The following is a 15,307-nucleotide window of genomic DNA, read 5'->3' as shown; positions in this document are numbered from 1 at the left end:
TTGAAACTGTGAATCTATGATATTAAAATTAGGCATCACAAAAAAATCAATTTCAGGTATGTGAACTATGGTACTATATATTGCGATCATTTTTCATTTCTGACCCTAAACAATTGACATAACTTTTTAAAAAATTGATTTTTGAATAAACCTGATGATTGATTATCAGGTGATATGAATTAAAATATGATAAAGGCCGAAGACCTCATTTCAAAGTATTTTAATAAATTAGATAGTCATAACATTTGAAAATTTATGTTGGGCTTTTTAAATTCAAGAATATATTTTTTTACCCGTACTTGATAATTAGAAAGTATATTTAATAGACTGATTTTATCCTTGAATTAGTTATTGATTTATTTACGAAATTTAATTATTTTAAATACAGATACGCACTGTTTCTTTTAAAATTATAAGAACGTAAGCTACTGACAAAAACCTTTGTCTCTAAATTCACTCTCCAAGTATTTGTTTAAATCAAAAAATATAGTGATTGAATACTGATCGGCTTACACCCTTTTATAACTCCCAAGTGGTGCAAGTGATTTAATTATCAACTCCATCATTATATTTGAAGAACTTTAATTAATATCATAATATCTCCTTTATTCGTCAACATTTCAAGTGTAACAAAAAAATTTTATTTAATACCGAAGGAATATATTTTAATGAAGTAATATCTTTCCTGTACATTCAAAGAACTTCGATTACGTTGTTGTTGAAATGAGATACAGCGATTCGTAAAGCGGTATCGATCGTTTCGACCGTTTTTAGCATTGACATAATCACCGCGACTCAAAAACATGTCCATCATTTAAGCTGGTAATTTATCTTGAAAACACATTTCATAACAAACTGGATCGTCTTCGATGTTCAGATCAATTTATAACGAGTACAACCATTAGGCTACGTGATTTTCACCTCGCGATTAAATCGAAAAGGAAAATAACGAAGCAAGTAGGACGTAGAGCCATTGTCAAGTTTTGTTTTGTGCTTTTTAACAATTGTTTCACCGTCCCCAAAAAGGAGACTTTTTACCTTCCATAAAAGTATAATTTAATTTCATAAAAAAGTATCGCAAAACAACCCCAAGGCAATATCAAGCAATCAGTGTGTCTACCATAAGACTTCTTTTTCATTATCTTCGTCCGCCGAGTCCCTACTGAAAAGCCTTCAGAGTACATAACACGAGTGGAGGAAAAAAATACCATGAAACGGGTAACTCGCAAAGTAAACAGAGACGCGGAGTAAGCGCGCGCTCGATCATTTTTTTTCTTCTCTCTCTCCGCTCGTCTCTCTCTCTCTCGCATCCCTCCTTATACGTCGGCGAAAAAGTCGACGTTCGCGGCGAATGTTTATATACGCTCGCGCCTCGGATATGTTATACCCTACGAACATATATCGGGTGTGTACACATATTATATATCGCCAGTGAGTCAGTGTAAGAAAAAAAAATAATAAAATTACAGAGCAGAGAGAGACGCGTAGAGCGAATACGTATACATATCTCGCGCGTCTGCGCAGCAGCAGCTCCGAAGCTTTGACGGTACACACGTGGGATCGTTGTAAGTTGAATGCCAGAGCGCAAAAATCGAGAGAGCTCCTAAGCGAGCTTGCAACGTTACACCGACTATTCTTACACGCTATACAAAATCTGAACAGCCAACAGCGGCCTGTGTTAGTTGTAGTGGTTGAACTAGCAATATTAGTAGTAGTAGTAGTAGTAGTGGCAGTAGAGGTAGAAGCTTTGCTACTGCCCAGCGGCAGCAGACGATCGCTATACGTATACGTACACAAGCTCACATCGCACATAGGCGAAAGAAGCAAGTCAAGTAGCAGTTCACTACTAGTCTCACATGTGCCTTTAAGCTCGCAAGCTGCAGCGGCGACGGCAGACTCGACTTGTGCTTTTGCTGCGCGCATAGCGCGAGTATAAGCCGAACAAAACTGGTCGGAAAGAAAGAGAGATCGCGAGGAAAAGACCAAGTCGTACAAGTGCCTCGTTGCGATCGCCTGGCTCGAGAGCTCGCTTTATTTTGTCCGACCGCGATCACCCGCTAGATTCATCTGCTGTTGTTTTTTTGTTTTTTTTCTTTTCGTCTGTCTACTTTTGCATAGGGAGAAGCTCGACGGAGCTCCACGGAGTTCGCTCCATCGTGCGCCCACCCAGTGCACCCTGTGATCGGTATATAAAGCTAAAAAAATTCGAGATCGCGTTCCAAGAAACTTTTCTTCCTTCTTGTCTCGACGCACATCAGTAAGTAATAAAATGGAGGTATAAAAAGAAATTGCCAAGAAAGATGTGATTGCTGTGCGCGCGCGAGCCAGTCGAGTGTTGTGCTACTACCTACCAAATTGTTCTCTCTATTAAACAACATAACCGACTATTAACGTGGCGTTATTTTTAGAATATATAGCTAATTTACTATCTCATAAACAGGATATTTTTCATTAAAGCGCAGTTGCAAGTCTCTCCCGAACTCGAGTCGTGCTCTGCGTTACGAACGCGCGAGATAAAAAGCGATCAAAAAAGTTAATCGCCCGGGTGACGCGCATGAGTCGCTCGAATTCTATGCTCGAATAGCCTCTGCGGACACGCGCGCGTGCGAATTATAATCCACGATGAGCGGCAACGAGAATCCGGCCGACAAAGCCAAACAAGACGCTCTGTACGAGGATCGGGAGCCGAAGAAAATCATCCGGTTGATAACCGTGACGGCTTACATGGTGTCCGTGTCGTTCGTCGGCATCGTCCTGAGCATCTACTACGTCTTCCTGTGGCACCCGCCGAATACACGACTGATGCACGCGCAAGCTCAGGCCGAGCATCACGAGAGGCTCGAGGGCGCCATCGAGTATCTGCGCCAAGAGCTCGATCATCAGCGGCCCTCGTCGTCGGCGCCGCTCTCGATCAAACTGCCGGTGGCCGATCCTGTCCACGCCATGACTCTGGCCGATGTGCAGCCGCTGGACGTGTTTTACGGCGAGCGACACAGCAGACAGGAGAACTCCTCGTCCAAGACGAGGCGCGAGATTCTCAAGAATTTCAACGCCATACTGAGCGCTAATTTCGACAGGACGAAGTCGACGAGCGAGGCAACGTCCACGATAATGGATACCCCGGGAGAATCGGGTTTGTCAAGGTAAGAAAAAGAGAAAGCAAAAAAAAACCAACGTAGACCTACTGCTATTACAGTCTATTTACTTCGTTGACCTTGCAAGTTTGAACAAAATGCGGTCATAGCTCTCAAACCGAAACAAAAAGGCTTTTACACGTATGCAGCTGGTATGTGCATGTACGAGCGAAATCACAGGCTTTCTTGTTTGGCATTCACAGCACTAATTCAACGTAAAAATAAATCTCTCTGACAGTTTTTTTTTCTATTATTATCGTATTATTCGTCAAACTGGTAATGACTTGACAAATTTCAAAAAATAACATTAATAAAGATCAAATTTTGTACACCCGATCGCAAGATTAAGCATGATTGCTAACGCGATCTTGTGATTATATTTTCGAGCGAGGCAAAAAAAAAAATGCCCCATGCTATGTGTACGTACAAAAGTAGTCGATAAATTCATGTCTGACTGGCACTCGTAGTATGTGGTGCCTTGCTAGTGTATTATATAGCGTATATGGAAGCACACCTCTGCACGCACTCACACACGCGCGCGCACGTGTAATAGATCTGCATAAGTTTGAGTATAGACTCATTACTGCTGCATGTTAGCGCGTGAACTTTGACCGCATTCCTATATATTCTTTGACACACGGCTCGGCGCGAGATTAATATTTCTCCTTATCAATTGGAACATCCATTGATTGATAAATTATTTCTGGCCTTGACCAATGGGAGTAGTAGTGCCGCCAGTGAAAAAAAAAACTTTCCCGATGTATAATTGGCGCCTTTGTGGCACACGTGCACTCGTTTCGAAGTTTTTCATTGTAATCGAGACGAATATTTTGTAGCGACTCGTCGCAATCGGCAACGGTTACCAAACACAACGGAGTAATCGTTGCGAGCGAGGAAGAGAGCTTCACGACAGCCGAAACCACGACGATCACGACGCCGTCGACGACGATGACTACGACGACGACGACGAGTCCCACCACGAGGGAAACGGTCACGTTTCCGGCGTCGATGACGACTCGTTCGATCAAAAAGACGAGGCTGACGGCCAAAAAGCCCCATCAGACGCCCTTCGCTCTGAAGCATCTCGAAGTGCCGATACAATCGGATAGCATTAAGCGAAGACAAGGAGGCTCGATCAGTACTCCGAACCCGACGCTTTTTTACAGTACACAAGGTACGTAGGAAATAACAGCTTACCTCACAAATACATCCACAAGCACACACGCCGAATATACGATCGAGTGAGGTTTCTTATTACGATATTTTATACGCTCGTTTACCATCGAGACATATTTATGAAATGGTCAATTACGACGGTTGCTTATGATTCTTGCACGGAAATAGAGTCGAATAGAAATACAAAGAGGGAAAACAGGGAGAAAGAGAGAAAAGAAAAAAAAGTGGATTGAAATTTCAAACACTAAATTGATGTGACTCCATAAATGTAGAAATTCATAACTATGCGTAACGTTGAGCTTTTCCTGGCAAAACAGCGATTACTTACATTTATAAGTACAACAATTTTGTCAAGCACAAAATTTTAATTATTTTTAAATAATATCATTTGATTGTGTGCTATATTGAGTGAATCCAGTTTGTCGTAACGTTTTTACATCAGAAGTTTAAAACGATTGCATGGAAGCATAAATTTCATTTTGATATAGACGCAAGCTCAAAATTTCCGAGCTTTTCGTCATTAGTCACCAGTCATCTTTCTATTATGTGTGCTATAAAATGATATTTATTGGTCTTCTAAAGTAGATAGGCAAACAAGATGAATTATCGTGTGCTTTCACGCCCCGGCGAGTACGATCACACTCGCAGACTTACACGTAGAGGCGAGTACACACACGCACACACGAAGATAGGCACACGGACGCATACATTCACAAGAACAAGCGCGCGAGAAGAACTCGTTTATTATTATAATCAAGTATCGCCTGCTTTACAAATAAATCCAGTTGTACCATTAATCCACGCGCGATAACAACGACCGAGAAATGAAAGTATAAAGGATTGAGAGCGAGTACATGAAAAGGGATTAAGGTAAATCCATCAGTTTACCCAAGATTAAAAAAAGCTCGCGTTGATGATGAAAAGAAAACTCGACGAGGAAAAATTGACCTCACGCTCGAAGATTAGCCACCTCGGCGGCTATAATGGCCGAAGAAAATTCGCGCGGGCTAAAAATAAAAATCGTGGCCGTTTAAAAGATAGAAAAAAAACCTTAGAAATGGCACTGAAACAGGATCTTGGACGTATACGAGCGTATATTATCGGCGCGCTGTATATATAGCTTGTATATATGTAGAGAGCGGTTACGAACTAGAGAAAGAGAAAGATCGCGTAATAAACGGGACAGGGTCGCTTTGGGGCTTCTTTGCTCTTGTGTGCGCCTGTACACGGATAGGTATACGTCGCAGATAATATATCTGACATTCTAACCATGTATGTGTGGGTGTGGGTGTGCGTGTGTGTACCGAAGTGTTGCATTAGTTTAGAGCGCTGTCGAGCTTTCACGCAGTTCGTATTATAAATGAACTCCCCCGCGAGCACGCTCGCGCCCGTTCGCGATTCAACTTTTGACTTATCTAGGCTCGTTTGAAGTCGCCGATTTATTGAATGAGTATAAAGTATTTTGTCGGACGATAAGCCGATAAACGAAGCATTCAGATGATCAACTCTTTTAGTATTTGTCAGTTTTTGGTATTAAAAAATCGCAATCAATCTGTAAAAGGATTTTGCGTTTGTAAAAAAGGAGTGCAATTTTATGTAACGATCGAGAACAATTTATTTTTATTTAAAATCGAGCGAGATTTTGACGTTCAATGATTTTATAGAATATAATAAAAAATTTGTTTATCAATTGACATTTTTTACATGCAATGAAAGAGATTTATTTCGCCAATTTAACTTTGGCCTTTCAAGCTCATTTCATTTTTCGAGATTAAAATTTGTTTTAAAACTCATTAGAGAACCAGTAGTAGTTTTTATGCATATAATACGCGTGCGTGCATGCGTTAGTTTGATGTCAAACAAGGTACACGTAAAGAGAGAGAAAGAAAAAAAATAGATTATTTATTATAAGAGGTGCAGCCGTTGTCGCTCGTCGTGCATAATAACGCATCAACTGTAATGAAAAGGCTTTGAAGCTTCGCCGATTAAATTATTTTTTAAACAATAGCGCTAAACGAAAAAATTGTTTCATTCGCCGAATAAATGGATGTTTCGAGCATGAATTTTTAAATTGAACTCAAATCGATTCGGAGCAAATCGGATTACGGGCAACGGTTATTTTCATGAGGGGGCGAGAATTCAAATTTTCCGAAAGTAAAATCAAAGTTATGGATCGAACGATCAAGCTTACTCACGCGCGCAAGCACAATATATTCGGAAGCCGATCCGGACGATGATGTAGCGAAAACGATACACGGGATTATATCGACTCTCGAATCAACGACGATTCTCATACAGATTTATATGATAATACGCAGAATTTGAGCTTAAACGACGGTGGAGTAAAGTCTCGGTCGAACATCAGCCACACGCGACGACATTGATCTTTGTGTGGTCAGAAACAAAGTGCATGGGACAGAGGCATAAGTGCGGATCGTCGAGCCATGGATCGGCACTAATATTACATGTATACGCGCGCGTCTTAAACGGTCAAATCAGATCGGCGATCAGCCGGAGGGACAGTACACACTAGCCGCGTACATGATATACAGTGACGGTACATAGGCGCGCGGGGCACATAATCGGGAGCAGGTCGAAATTCCAAACAGAGGAGTAGTAGCGCGTGGGTCACGCGTCTTTAACGCGAGCTTCCGCCGCACACGGTTCAGCCGCGCACGGCACGTTGATGTGCTTGCGAGAGACCGAACGTCACACGTATACTACTTGCGCTGCACATGTACAATTGCACTCACACACGCGCGTACAGGTCGAGTGCAGGTGTCCTAATGCGCGCCGATCGATCAAACTGTATAGGATGTAGGCGTATATTTTTAAGCGCTCCATATGCCACAGCTGCGCTACACTGCTCGCGGATCGCGTATACGCTAGTTTCCCCTGTGTATGTCAAGGTTCCCAGCTAGGCAGCGGCCGATAACACCGCCGTGTCGACGCCGCGCGCGAAACTACACGCACCTACTTCGTTGAATGTATCTCGCCGGTCTATACGTATGATGCACGAATTCTCAATAATCTCTTGCCGTTTTATTTATTAATTCGCGATTCTCGGGCTAAAAAAGCTCATATCGTTGTGACCGTTTCGTAAAGTTGAGATTATAAAAGTAAACATTTTTTGACGCAATTCAATTCGTGTTCGTGTTTTAAACTAGCGAGCTATAGTCAAAATAAAAGATCTCTTACTTCGTTTCTTTTTTGATCGAATACAATTTTTTATTTTTGCAAGTATCTAAAATATTTTGAAGGCTAGTTCAAATAAAGTACTGAAGCTAATATTTCAATACGTTTTTCTACTTACAATGGAATCAATTAATTTATTCAACTTTCATTGATTTTTCATCCAAATTTTTATTAACTTTCAAAATAGTATTTAGTTGAAAAAACGTGAAAATAATTAAATTCTTCTTATTGTTTTTGTGATCGTGAAACGAGTCAATTCAACTAAAAAGAATAAATTAATCAATCGATTTGATAGACAAATTAATTTGAACTTGCTCGCTGAACTTGCAAAACTTAACGCGCCATCTAGTATAGCAGCGTCGAACTTGCAAAGCTCATGTTGGTAATTAGAAATGATGCATACCTGCAGTAGCCGCGAAACGCCATCTTACCTCCAGAGCTTTTCTTCGATCGATCCTTGGATCAAGAGTGTAATGCATGTGTATTGCAAAGCTCGATACTGGACTTGCGCCGTTGAAAGCTGCGCGCCAAACGTTGCGCCGATCTTTCATGTCGCTTCGCAGCAGCAACAGCAGTCCACGAGCTTTTACGTGTGCTGCAAGAACGACTTTAATGTGGTGCTAATGATTGACAAAAAATTAGCAGGAACGAAATGCACGAGTCCTGCGTCGGGTATTGTGTGTGAGCATGTGTTGATACGACCGACGAAGTAGCCTCTTTTTTTTCAGACAGCATCGAGTGACGAATACAGACGTGTTTTCGGACCAGGTGTAACTCTCGTAGATCTTCGTTGTATAGATAAAAATCAATCTACAGTTTCATGCACAAAAATGTTTGGCGAGTGTACCTTGATAGCACCTTGGTATTATCGGAAGAAGCTCAGTAGTCGATAAGTTTCAAAGTCATCAAAGCAACTCTTGCCAATATATGTATACACGTATAGCGATATATTTGTGTGTACGCATGCACAATGGAAAACGTTAGCAAGGCGAGTCGAAGCTAATTAGCTGATCGGTGCAGATTCTTCAGTTAATCCTCGAATTTTCGAGGATTTAACGCAAAGAGAGAGCAGCTTTGCGTCGCTCACGATATAATTTCGTGTGTGTTGAGTCAATTTTTTGTCTGATCGACCGAGCGCCGCTGCTTAAGCGGGTAAGATATTTTCTATTCTGTTGTGAGTTTTTGGGTTTGATCGGATAATTCAGCGTGATGAGCGTTGTCAATATGCGATGAAATTTTTTGCATTTTTACAATAATAACGATTCACAAGAAAAATCGACGAGCGACAAAGCGGTAAATTATTTTCTACAGTACATCTACTTCATTAAGTTGAGCTTTATATTGAGAACATCTGAATACTTAAAAAGTAGGGCTTTTCAAGAATCGCGTGCAAGAATTGGAGTCATTTGCTTAATTAAATGCCTTTTTCGTACAAAGGTCATGAAAAGATTGCATATCGCTCTCGAGTGAACGCGTACTCTACCTCGCGAACAACGTAAATTAAAATTTAACTCGATATTGACGATGTTCTTTAATCAAAATTGAACTATCAAGAATGTTTGAAAATTGGCAAACATATAAAAGCATCTTTTTTTCACTACTGAATGAATAGGACGCGCTGCTGCTTATTGTTGGTTCATCCGTATCAAAACGCACGATAGAAACGAATCATTGAAAAATGTATTTTTGGTTCGAATCTATTTCACGGAACTGCGTGCGAGAGTCCAAAAATGTTTCTTGACACGAGAGGCAGTCGGTCGTTTGCAATCGCTCCGCGGGCAGCTCTACGTCTCGGGCTCGATATAAAATCCCAAATCGATCGCTCGCATATCCGCGGTTTTTTTCCGATCAAACTCTCAATCGACGACTCGCGATATAATTTTCGAAGCATGAATAATAATCCGCAATCGGAATTGTTGGGCCGCACCGTCCAGCCGTCGATCGAGCGTTACAGTTTGTCGCACTGGAGCGCCTCATGATGCAGATACCCCGTAAGATGAGCGCCCAGAACGTGATGGCGAGCATCAGCCGTACGCTGGGCACGAGGCACGCCGACGCCAAGGCGCCCAACGAGGTCAAGTTCGCCGGCGAGGAGAGCAAGGACCGGCTCTACGAGCCCAAGCACAAGCAGAAGCTCGTGCGGGTACTCACGGTCGTCGCCTACATCATATGCGTGAGCATGGCCGCGATCGTCCTGTCGCTCTATTACATGTACATCTGGGACCCGTCGGATCCGCACTTCAAGCAGCTCAAGCAGCTCAATCTCACGGCGGCCGCCGGCAAGCTCGGCCAGGCGCCCTGCAACGAAGTCACGCCGCTCGTGCTGGCCATCAACGAGGATATCAGCGACGACGACGAGGTCCCCAGTGTCTTTGGTAAAATTCACTTTATTCTCTCTCTTTCTCTCTCGACCTTTTTACCGGTGGTCTATTTCTACGATTGTTACATCGGTATTCGTGTCCTTCTCGCGCACCTACACACAAACACACACACACACTGATAATCTTATATCCAATTTTTCAATGCGTGACGCTCCGATTCATACAGTCTTGGGCTTTTCAGAAACGATGTACGAACGGACGGGCTCTTCGGACTCGCCGCTACCCGCGACGACGTCCAACAAGTTCAACGAAGGCTCCGAACGAGCCAGGCAGCAGCAACAGCATCAGGGCTCCAAGAGTCTTCTGAAGATTTTGACGACGCTGCCGAGCTCGCACTCGCAGCAGGACGACATCTATTATCCGAAGGCGACGGATCCGCCGATCATCGGCGGCATCAACGAGGATTATCGCGACGCGACGATGCTACCCGCCGCCGAAGACCTTCTCGACGACTGAGCCGCGCGGATAAATGAATCAACTGTACGGCTCTGAATTATTTTGCGGAGAGCGCATATCCGATCGCTGATGGAATTGAATGAATGTTCGATGAAATTGACGTTGTCGTGCTAATTCGATACGCGCGCGCTCAGTTTGTAATTATACGCGACAGGATGGGGATTGAGATTCTTTGCGAATGCAAATATATTCAATGTAATACGATAAACTTCTATCAATTCTTTGTGATAAACTTTTCAATTTTAATTCTGTACTTTTAGCTCGAATATTTTGTTAATCTCTGGTGACGATCATCTATTGCTTGTAAATTCAAGGCTTCCTATTAGAATTATCAATAATGTATTATTATCACACTCGCCAAAAGTTATAGATACTAGATATTATATTGAATTTTACTAACACAAATGAGTTACTTTGTGTAAATAGGCCTATTACCACAGAGTGCATTTTCGGAGTTTGTAGCGTAAGCGCAAAATGTGTTTATGTATTAAGGCAATTTTCCAATACAATTGTCGCAAAATATAATTGTCTTTGTATACACTACAGCCTCCGAATTAGCACTTTCATATTAGTTCTAAACTGCTACTGTTAGTCCAGTTATTAATTATCAATATAGCATGATATAACCATCAAGTTACGAGAAAAAGTGAAACATTAAGCTGTATAGATGTGTCTGCTTTTATAGATGTATTGTAATATTAATTTATTATTCATTTAATCTATAAAGAAAAATATGTATCTAGAATAAAAAAGTGATATTTATACGTTTGATCTTGTAAGAAGTCTGGATGTAAAATAAATATTTCAAAACCTTTAATACCAAAATTTGTAAGTTTATTTTCTTTTTCTTTTTTTTCAAAATTATTTACAGTTGACCTTATTCAAGATTCAATTCTATATCCTTTCTGACATGAACATTTTAGATGCCTTGTTAGCGTTGATAATTTTTCCAGCCATTTCATTGCCCAGAATAGAAGACAATTGCAGTGCGTCGTACTTACAGTAAATTGTCGTTATTTTCATATTGCTTGTTGAACCAGATTTTGGATTAAGGTATCCTTCTTGCATCAGATTGCACATTTCACTGTAAAAGTGTGGAAATGTTGGTGGACTATAAAAAATTATATGTCGTATACCCTTGACTTTTAGTCTGCGGAAGAAGTGATATCTTTCAGTGTACAATAAAAAGTGTTTTTCACTGTGGAAAAACATATCTCTGGCTCTGGCCACTTTTGAATCAGGTGTATAATCACAAATTTGACCAAAACTTAGCTCTTCTTTGCGGAAATAATTTCGAAGCTTCACATAGTCGAAATAAGAAGGAACAAAGATGAGAGTATGATTCATTATAGTTTCTTTGAACTCTGGTAAAATCTTAGAAATAAAAAATTCAAAGCGAGTGTCAATAGCTTTGGAGTGGTTCCGCACATCAAATCGTTGAAAGTATTGTGGGAATGGTACAAGGACTTGATTAATTGTGCCTGATAGTACTGGATTAACTACTCTAACTTTGCCAGCATAATTGTGACACCTCTTATTGAATATTGCGTTTATTTCTGGAAGTTTAAGACTTGAGAACATCAGAGTTTGCCTGTAGTATTTACTCCATCCATTGACACACCAACTCCTCACTCGTGCAAAATCTGTGTTGTGTGAAGATTTTGGCTGAAGATGTAAATGATCTAAAACATGAATAAGATGGTCCCAATTTTGCATCAAAAACACTTCCATTTGATCCATTATTAACATTTCAATTGATGCGAGAAAATCAAAATCTCTATCTTCTTCACCTTCAGCTCCTATGGTCATCCTTAATCCTAATATTGATGATATGATTATGTCTGACGAGTAAAAGTCTGAATATAACTTGAGAGCTTTTTTGGTTATTGAAATACCTATTTTGAATGTATCATCTGTATTACCCTTGAAAGTAAGTTCATAATCTTCAGGCTTAGGATTTCTTTTTGGCAGTGAAATCTCATTACCACCAAAGTCTTGCATAAATCTTGATTTATTTATTACAGAGCCGCCCTTATCTTCGCCAATAAAAATAGATATTAACAATTCAACAATTTTCAAGCATGAATGTCTGAACGGTACTAAAATCAGTATTTTGGGTCTAACTAGTCCCTGATCTCTATATTCATCTGGAATTTCACTCATATCACTTAACTTGGCCTTTTGAATTTTGGCATTATGATGCAAAATTTTAGTTCTTGTTTTTAAGATGTGATTAACAGCATGCAAACAATAAATATATCTAATTTGTGATTCATTGTTAAAATTTCTTTGACAGTACAATAAATCTTGATATTGATTCATAACTGAAAACAATTCTTTCTGTAATTGAGTCAGAGGGCTGCTTGTTTCATTCACGTTAGCTGGTAGATTATCAGAATTAGCTCTTAATAAGTTATTTTGAATCATAGACTTTACATACAATTCATTCCAATTGACTTTGCTGATGAGTCTGGGAGGTTTACCTGAAGCAGCAAATGTTTGTTTATTTAAAAGAGTCAATTTTTCTTTTTTGCATGTTGACTCTTCATTTTTTGTTTTAGGTATTTCATATTGGAGATTTCCTAAGCATGGCCATGTCAATCGACCAATTTCATTTGACACAGGCGTAGTAGTTAAAACTTCATAAAGTTTAGAATCTAGATCATGATTCAAATGAATAGAAAATGGATCATAAACATGACCTGCATCTTCTTGTTCCGTTTGATCATCTTCTTCATTTTTATCCTTAAATACTATATTTATTTGTTTTGCATTTTCACCGTCATCTGCAGTATCATTTTCAGTATAACTGTTTTCTGTCTTACCAACATCATAAGCATCTTCATCATCTTCATCAGAATTTGAAACACTATCATTTCCCTGATTTTCTTCACCCTCATCCATATCTTCCTCATTATCACTACCTTCATCAACTGGTTCAGAACTGTCAGAATCAGAATCAACAGCTGCATTATCAATTTTATTACCAAATGATTTTAAAAGATCACTCAATGGATTTTCTTCTACTTCCATTACTTCTTGTACAGCTGATTTACGACTATTCTGTCTAGCTTTATTTTCTTCTATTCTCTTGCGACGGGTTTCAATTTCTTCATATCTAGCCTTGCGGTCTTTAATATAAGATGAAGTATGATAATTAAATTTCTCCTTCTTTTTTTTGGGTTTAAATTCTTGCTTCTTTTTAGAGAATTTTTTTCCACGTCCTGGCCTGTTAAAAAAATAAATAAAAATTTAACAATCTATGAATTAACATGGATATTTTGAATTATAATGAAAAAACTTACTTCATAATGAAATTCAAGTGACAATTGAACAATTAAATAATTCGGGTACGATTCAAAAACAATTCAAAACAATAGTTCAAAACAAACGTCAAGTCCACGTGACTCGACTGTACGAGACTCGAGAATGAATGAAACACGAGGTTATACTGCAGTTAGACAGTAGAGTGTAGACTACACTTCTCTATAGTTCTTTACTGCCCAGTCCTCAGTCCCGTTCCGCTAGTTCTTTCCTATATAGTTCTCTTTCGATGCGCTCTGCACAAAAGCAGCAGCTGCAGTTAGCGCGAAATTCAAATTCATGTAATAATACAAATTAAAATATCGATTATATAAAAATATGTTTTTGCATTTATTAGAATAAGAATATGATTCAAATACTGTCTCGAAAAAAAAATTAATTAAAAATTTTTCATAACTAACTCACGCTGGGTGGACACGATTTTGACATTCAACTTTCCGCTTATATTATGTCTCAGTCAAAATGAGAAAAATTATGAAAACCACTAAATCTTATGTTTTTAAGGGGGTTATTTTTATTGGTGGTGTTTAAAATTATCTTAATTAACCCTTTACAATTATCAATTGCAGATTTACCAAAAAACGCGTCAATTTGAGGTCAAATTTTTTTTTCATTTTAATTTTTTAAACATTTTATTATTTTCTATGGGATTAAAAATGTATCCGGAATGGGCTCTTGAGGTCTGTATTTTACAAAATCATTGTTAGTTCAGTTAAAAAAATTTTAAAATAGTTGCCGAAGAGAAAAAATAGACTTTTTTAATTTTTTTGAAGCATGAGCTATTGAGTTTTGAGAAAAAGTCTTAAAATTATTAAAAAAAAATCCTCCATTTTTCTTAAAATTTTTCGGTCGCTCCCAAAATCACTTTCAAACATTCTGAAAAAATAATAGGATGTTCCGTAATTAATTCTGAGACTTTTCAACATTTTTCGAGATAAAAAAATATTTTTTTGTGAACATCTTATTAATATTCGTATATAATTAATATATGGTCGATTCTTTGTGCTTATATGTTGTGTAGAGTAAGCACAAAATCTTATCTATTATCATCTATTCGGAGCAGTTTTTGCATATAAAAAAGCCCTTAGTTCGAGCACATTCTGTTTATACAAAACTCTCAGCGCCTCAGCTCCCAGCACGAATGGCCTGAGCTATGGTTGCATGGCTTAATTCATTAGCAGCTTCGAACGTAATTGCCAACATTTTTGCTCTAAATAATCAACAGTTTCTTGTTTCATGTAGAAGCCACACATATTGAACAGATGTCGATTATGCAATATTTGTAAGTAAGCGAATTTTTTGCATTTATTTTCTACAACATGAAGTAGAAAATGTTTAGCTTCCTTATAGTGAAGAATCAGTGAAAATTTAAGCATTTTCAGTCTAGTGCAGGTTGAAACTGTTTCAAGCTGACTGCAATAGTTGCATTACTTCGATCATGTTCAAAGTGAAAGTATAGTTTTTCATTTTTAATAATGAGAAATTTGCGCTGAACACTTTATCCACGACCAACTATTTACCGTATTGGCGTAAACAAATATGTTTTAATTGACTTGCAAAATAACGACATGTAAAATTTGAATAACTCACCATCATAATCATTACTTCGAGAACGATTCCTTAATACTGGGCCAGTACTGG

At 39.0% G+C, this 15,307-nt stretch overlaps 2 protein-coding genes across 3 annotated transcripts; one reads left to right on the top strand and one right to left on the bottom strand.

Moving 5' to 3' along the window:
- Positions 1–1,764: 1,764 nt before the first annotated feature.
- On the top strand, positions 1,765–11,167 carry LOC106653914 (A-agglutinin anchorage subunit-like). 2 transcript variants are annotated; one of them, XM_014373573.2, is made up of 3 exons: positions 1,765–3,143; positions 3,971–4,308; positions 10,068–11,167. In XM_014373573.2, the coding sequence occupies exons 1-3, from the start codon at positions 2,623–2,625 to the stop codon at positions 10,340–10,342; spliced, it is 1,134 nt and encodes a 377-aa protein (XP_014229059.1). In that variant the 5' UTR covers positions 1,765–2,622; the 3' UTR covers positions 10,343–11,167. The 2 variants fall into 2 exon arrangements, with proteins under 2 accessions (XP_014229059.1, XP_014229060.1); XM_014373574.2 differs by lacking the exons at positions 1,765–3,143; positions 3,971–4,308 and adding exons at positions 8,081–8,657; positions 9,440–9,880 and having other exon boundaries at positions 10,068–11,159.
- Position 11,168: 1 nt separating this feature from the next.
- LOC106653913 (digestive organ expansion factor homolog) lies at positions 11,169–13,811 on the bottom strand. Its single transcript, XM_014373572.1, has 2 exons — positions 13,648–13,811; positions 11,169–13,571 (listed from the first exon to the last, which is right to left on the bottom strand). Exons 1-2 carry the CDS (start codon positions 13,650–13,652, stop codon positions 11,237–11,239), a joined length of 2,340 nt encoding a protein of 779 aa, XP_014229058.1. The 5' UTR covers positions 13,653–13,811; the 3' UTR covers positions 11,169–11,236.
- Positions 13,812–15,307: the final 1,496 nt, after the last annotated feature.

The sequence above is a fragment of the Trichogramma pretiosum genome, unplaced genomic scaffold (genome assembly GCF_000599845.2).
Source record: "Trichogramma pretiosum strain Unisexual culture from Peru unplaced genomic scaffold, Tpre_2.0 scaffold11, whole genome shotgun sequence".
NCBI classification, from domain to species: Eukaryota; Metazoa; Arthropoda; class Insecta; order Hymenoptera; family Trichogrammatidae; genus Trichogramma; species Trichogramma pretiosum.
This window is presented reverse-complemented; position numbering and strand designations above follow the sequence as displayed.

Bases quoted from the DNA above. Each gene is read 5' to 3' on its own strand.
- LOC106653914 (XM_014373573.2), top strand. From the start codon at position 2,623: ATGAGCGGCAACGAGAATCCGGCCGACAAAGCCAAACAAGACGCTCTG. The intron at 3,144-3,970 runs GTAAGAAAAAGA...AATATTTTGTAG, and splicing joins GGAGAATCGGGTTTGTCAAG to CGACTCGTCGCAATCGGCAA. The intron at 4,309-10,067 runs GTACGTAGGAAA...TGGGCTTTTCAG, and splicing joins GCTTTTTTACAGTACACAAG to AAACGATGTACGAACGGACG.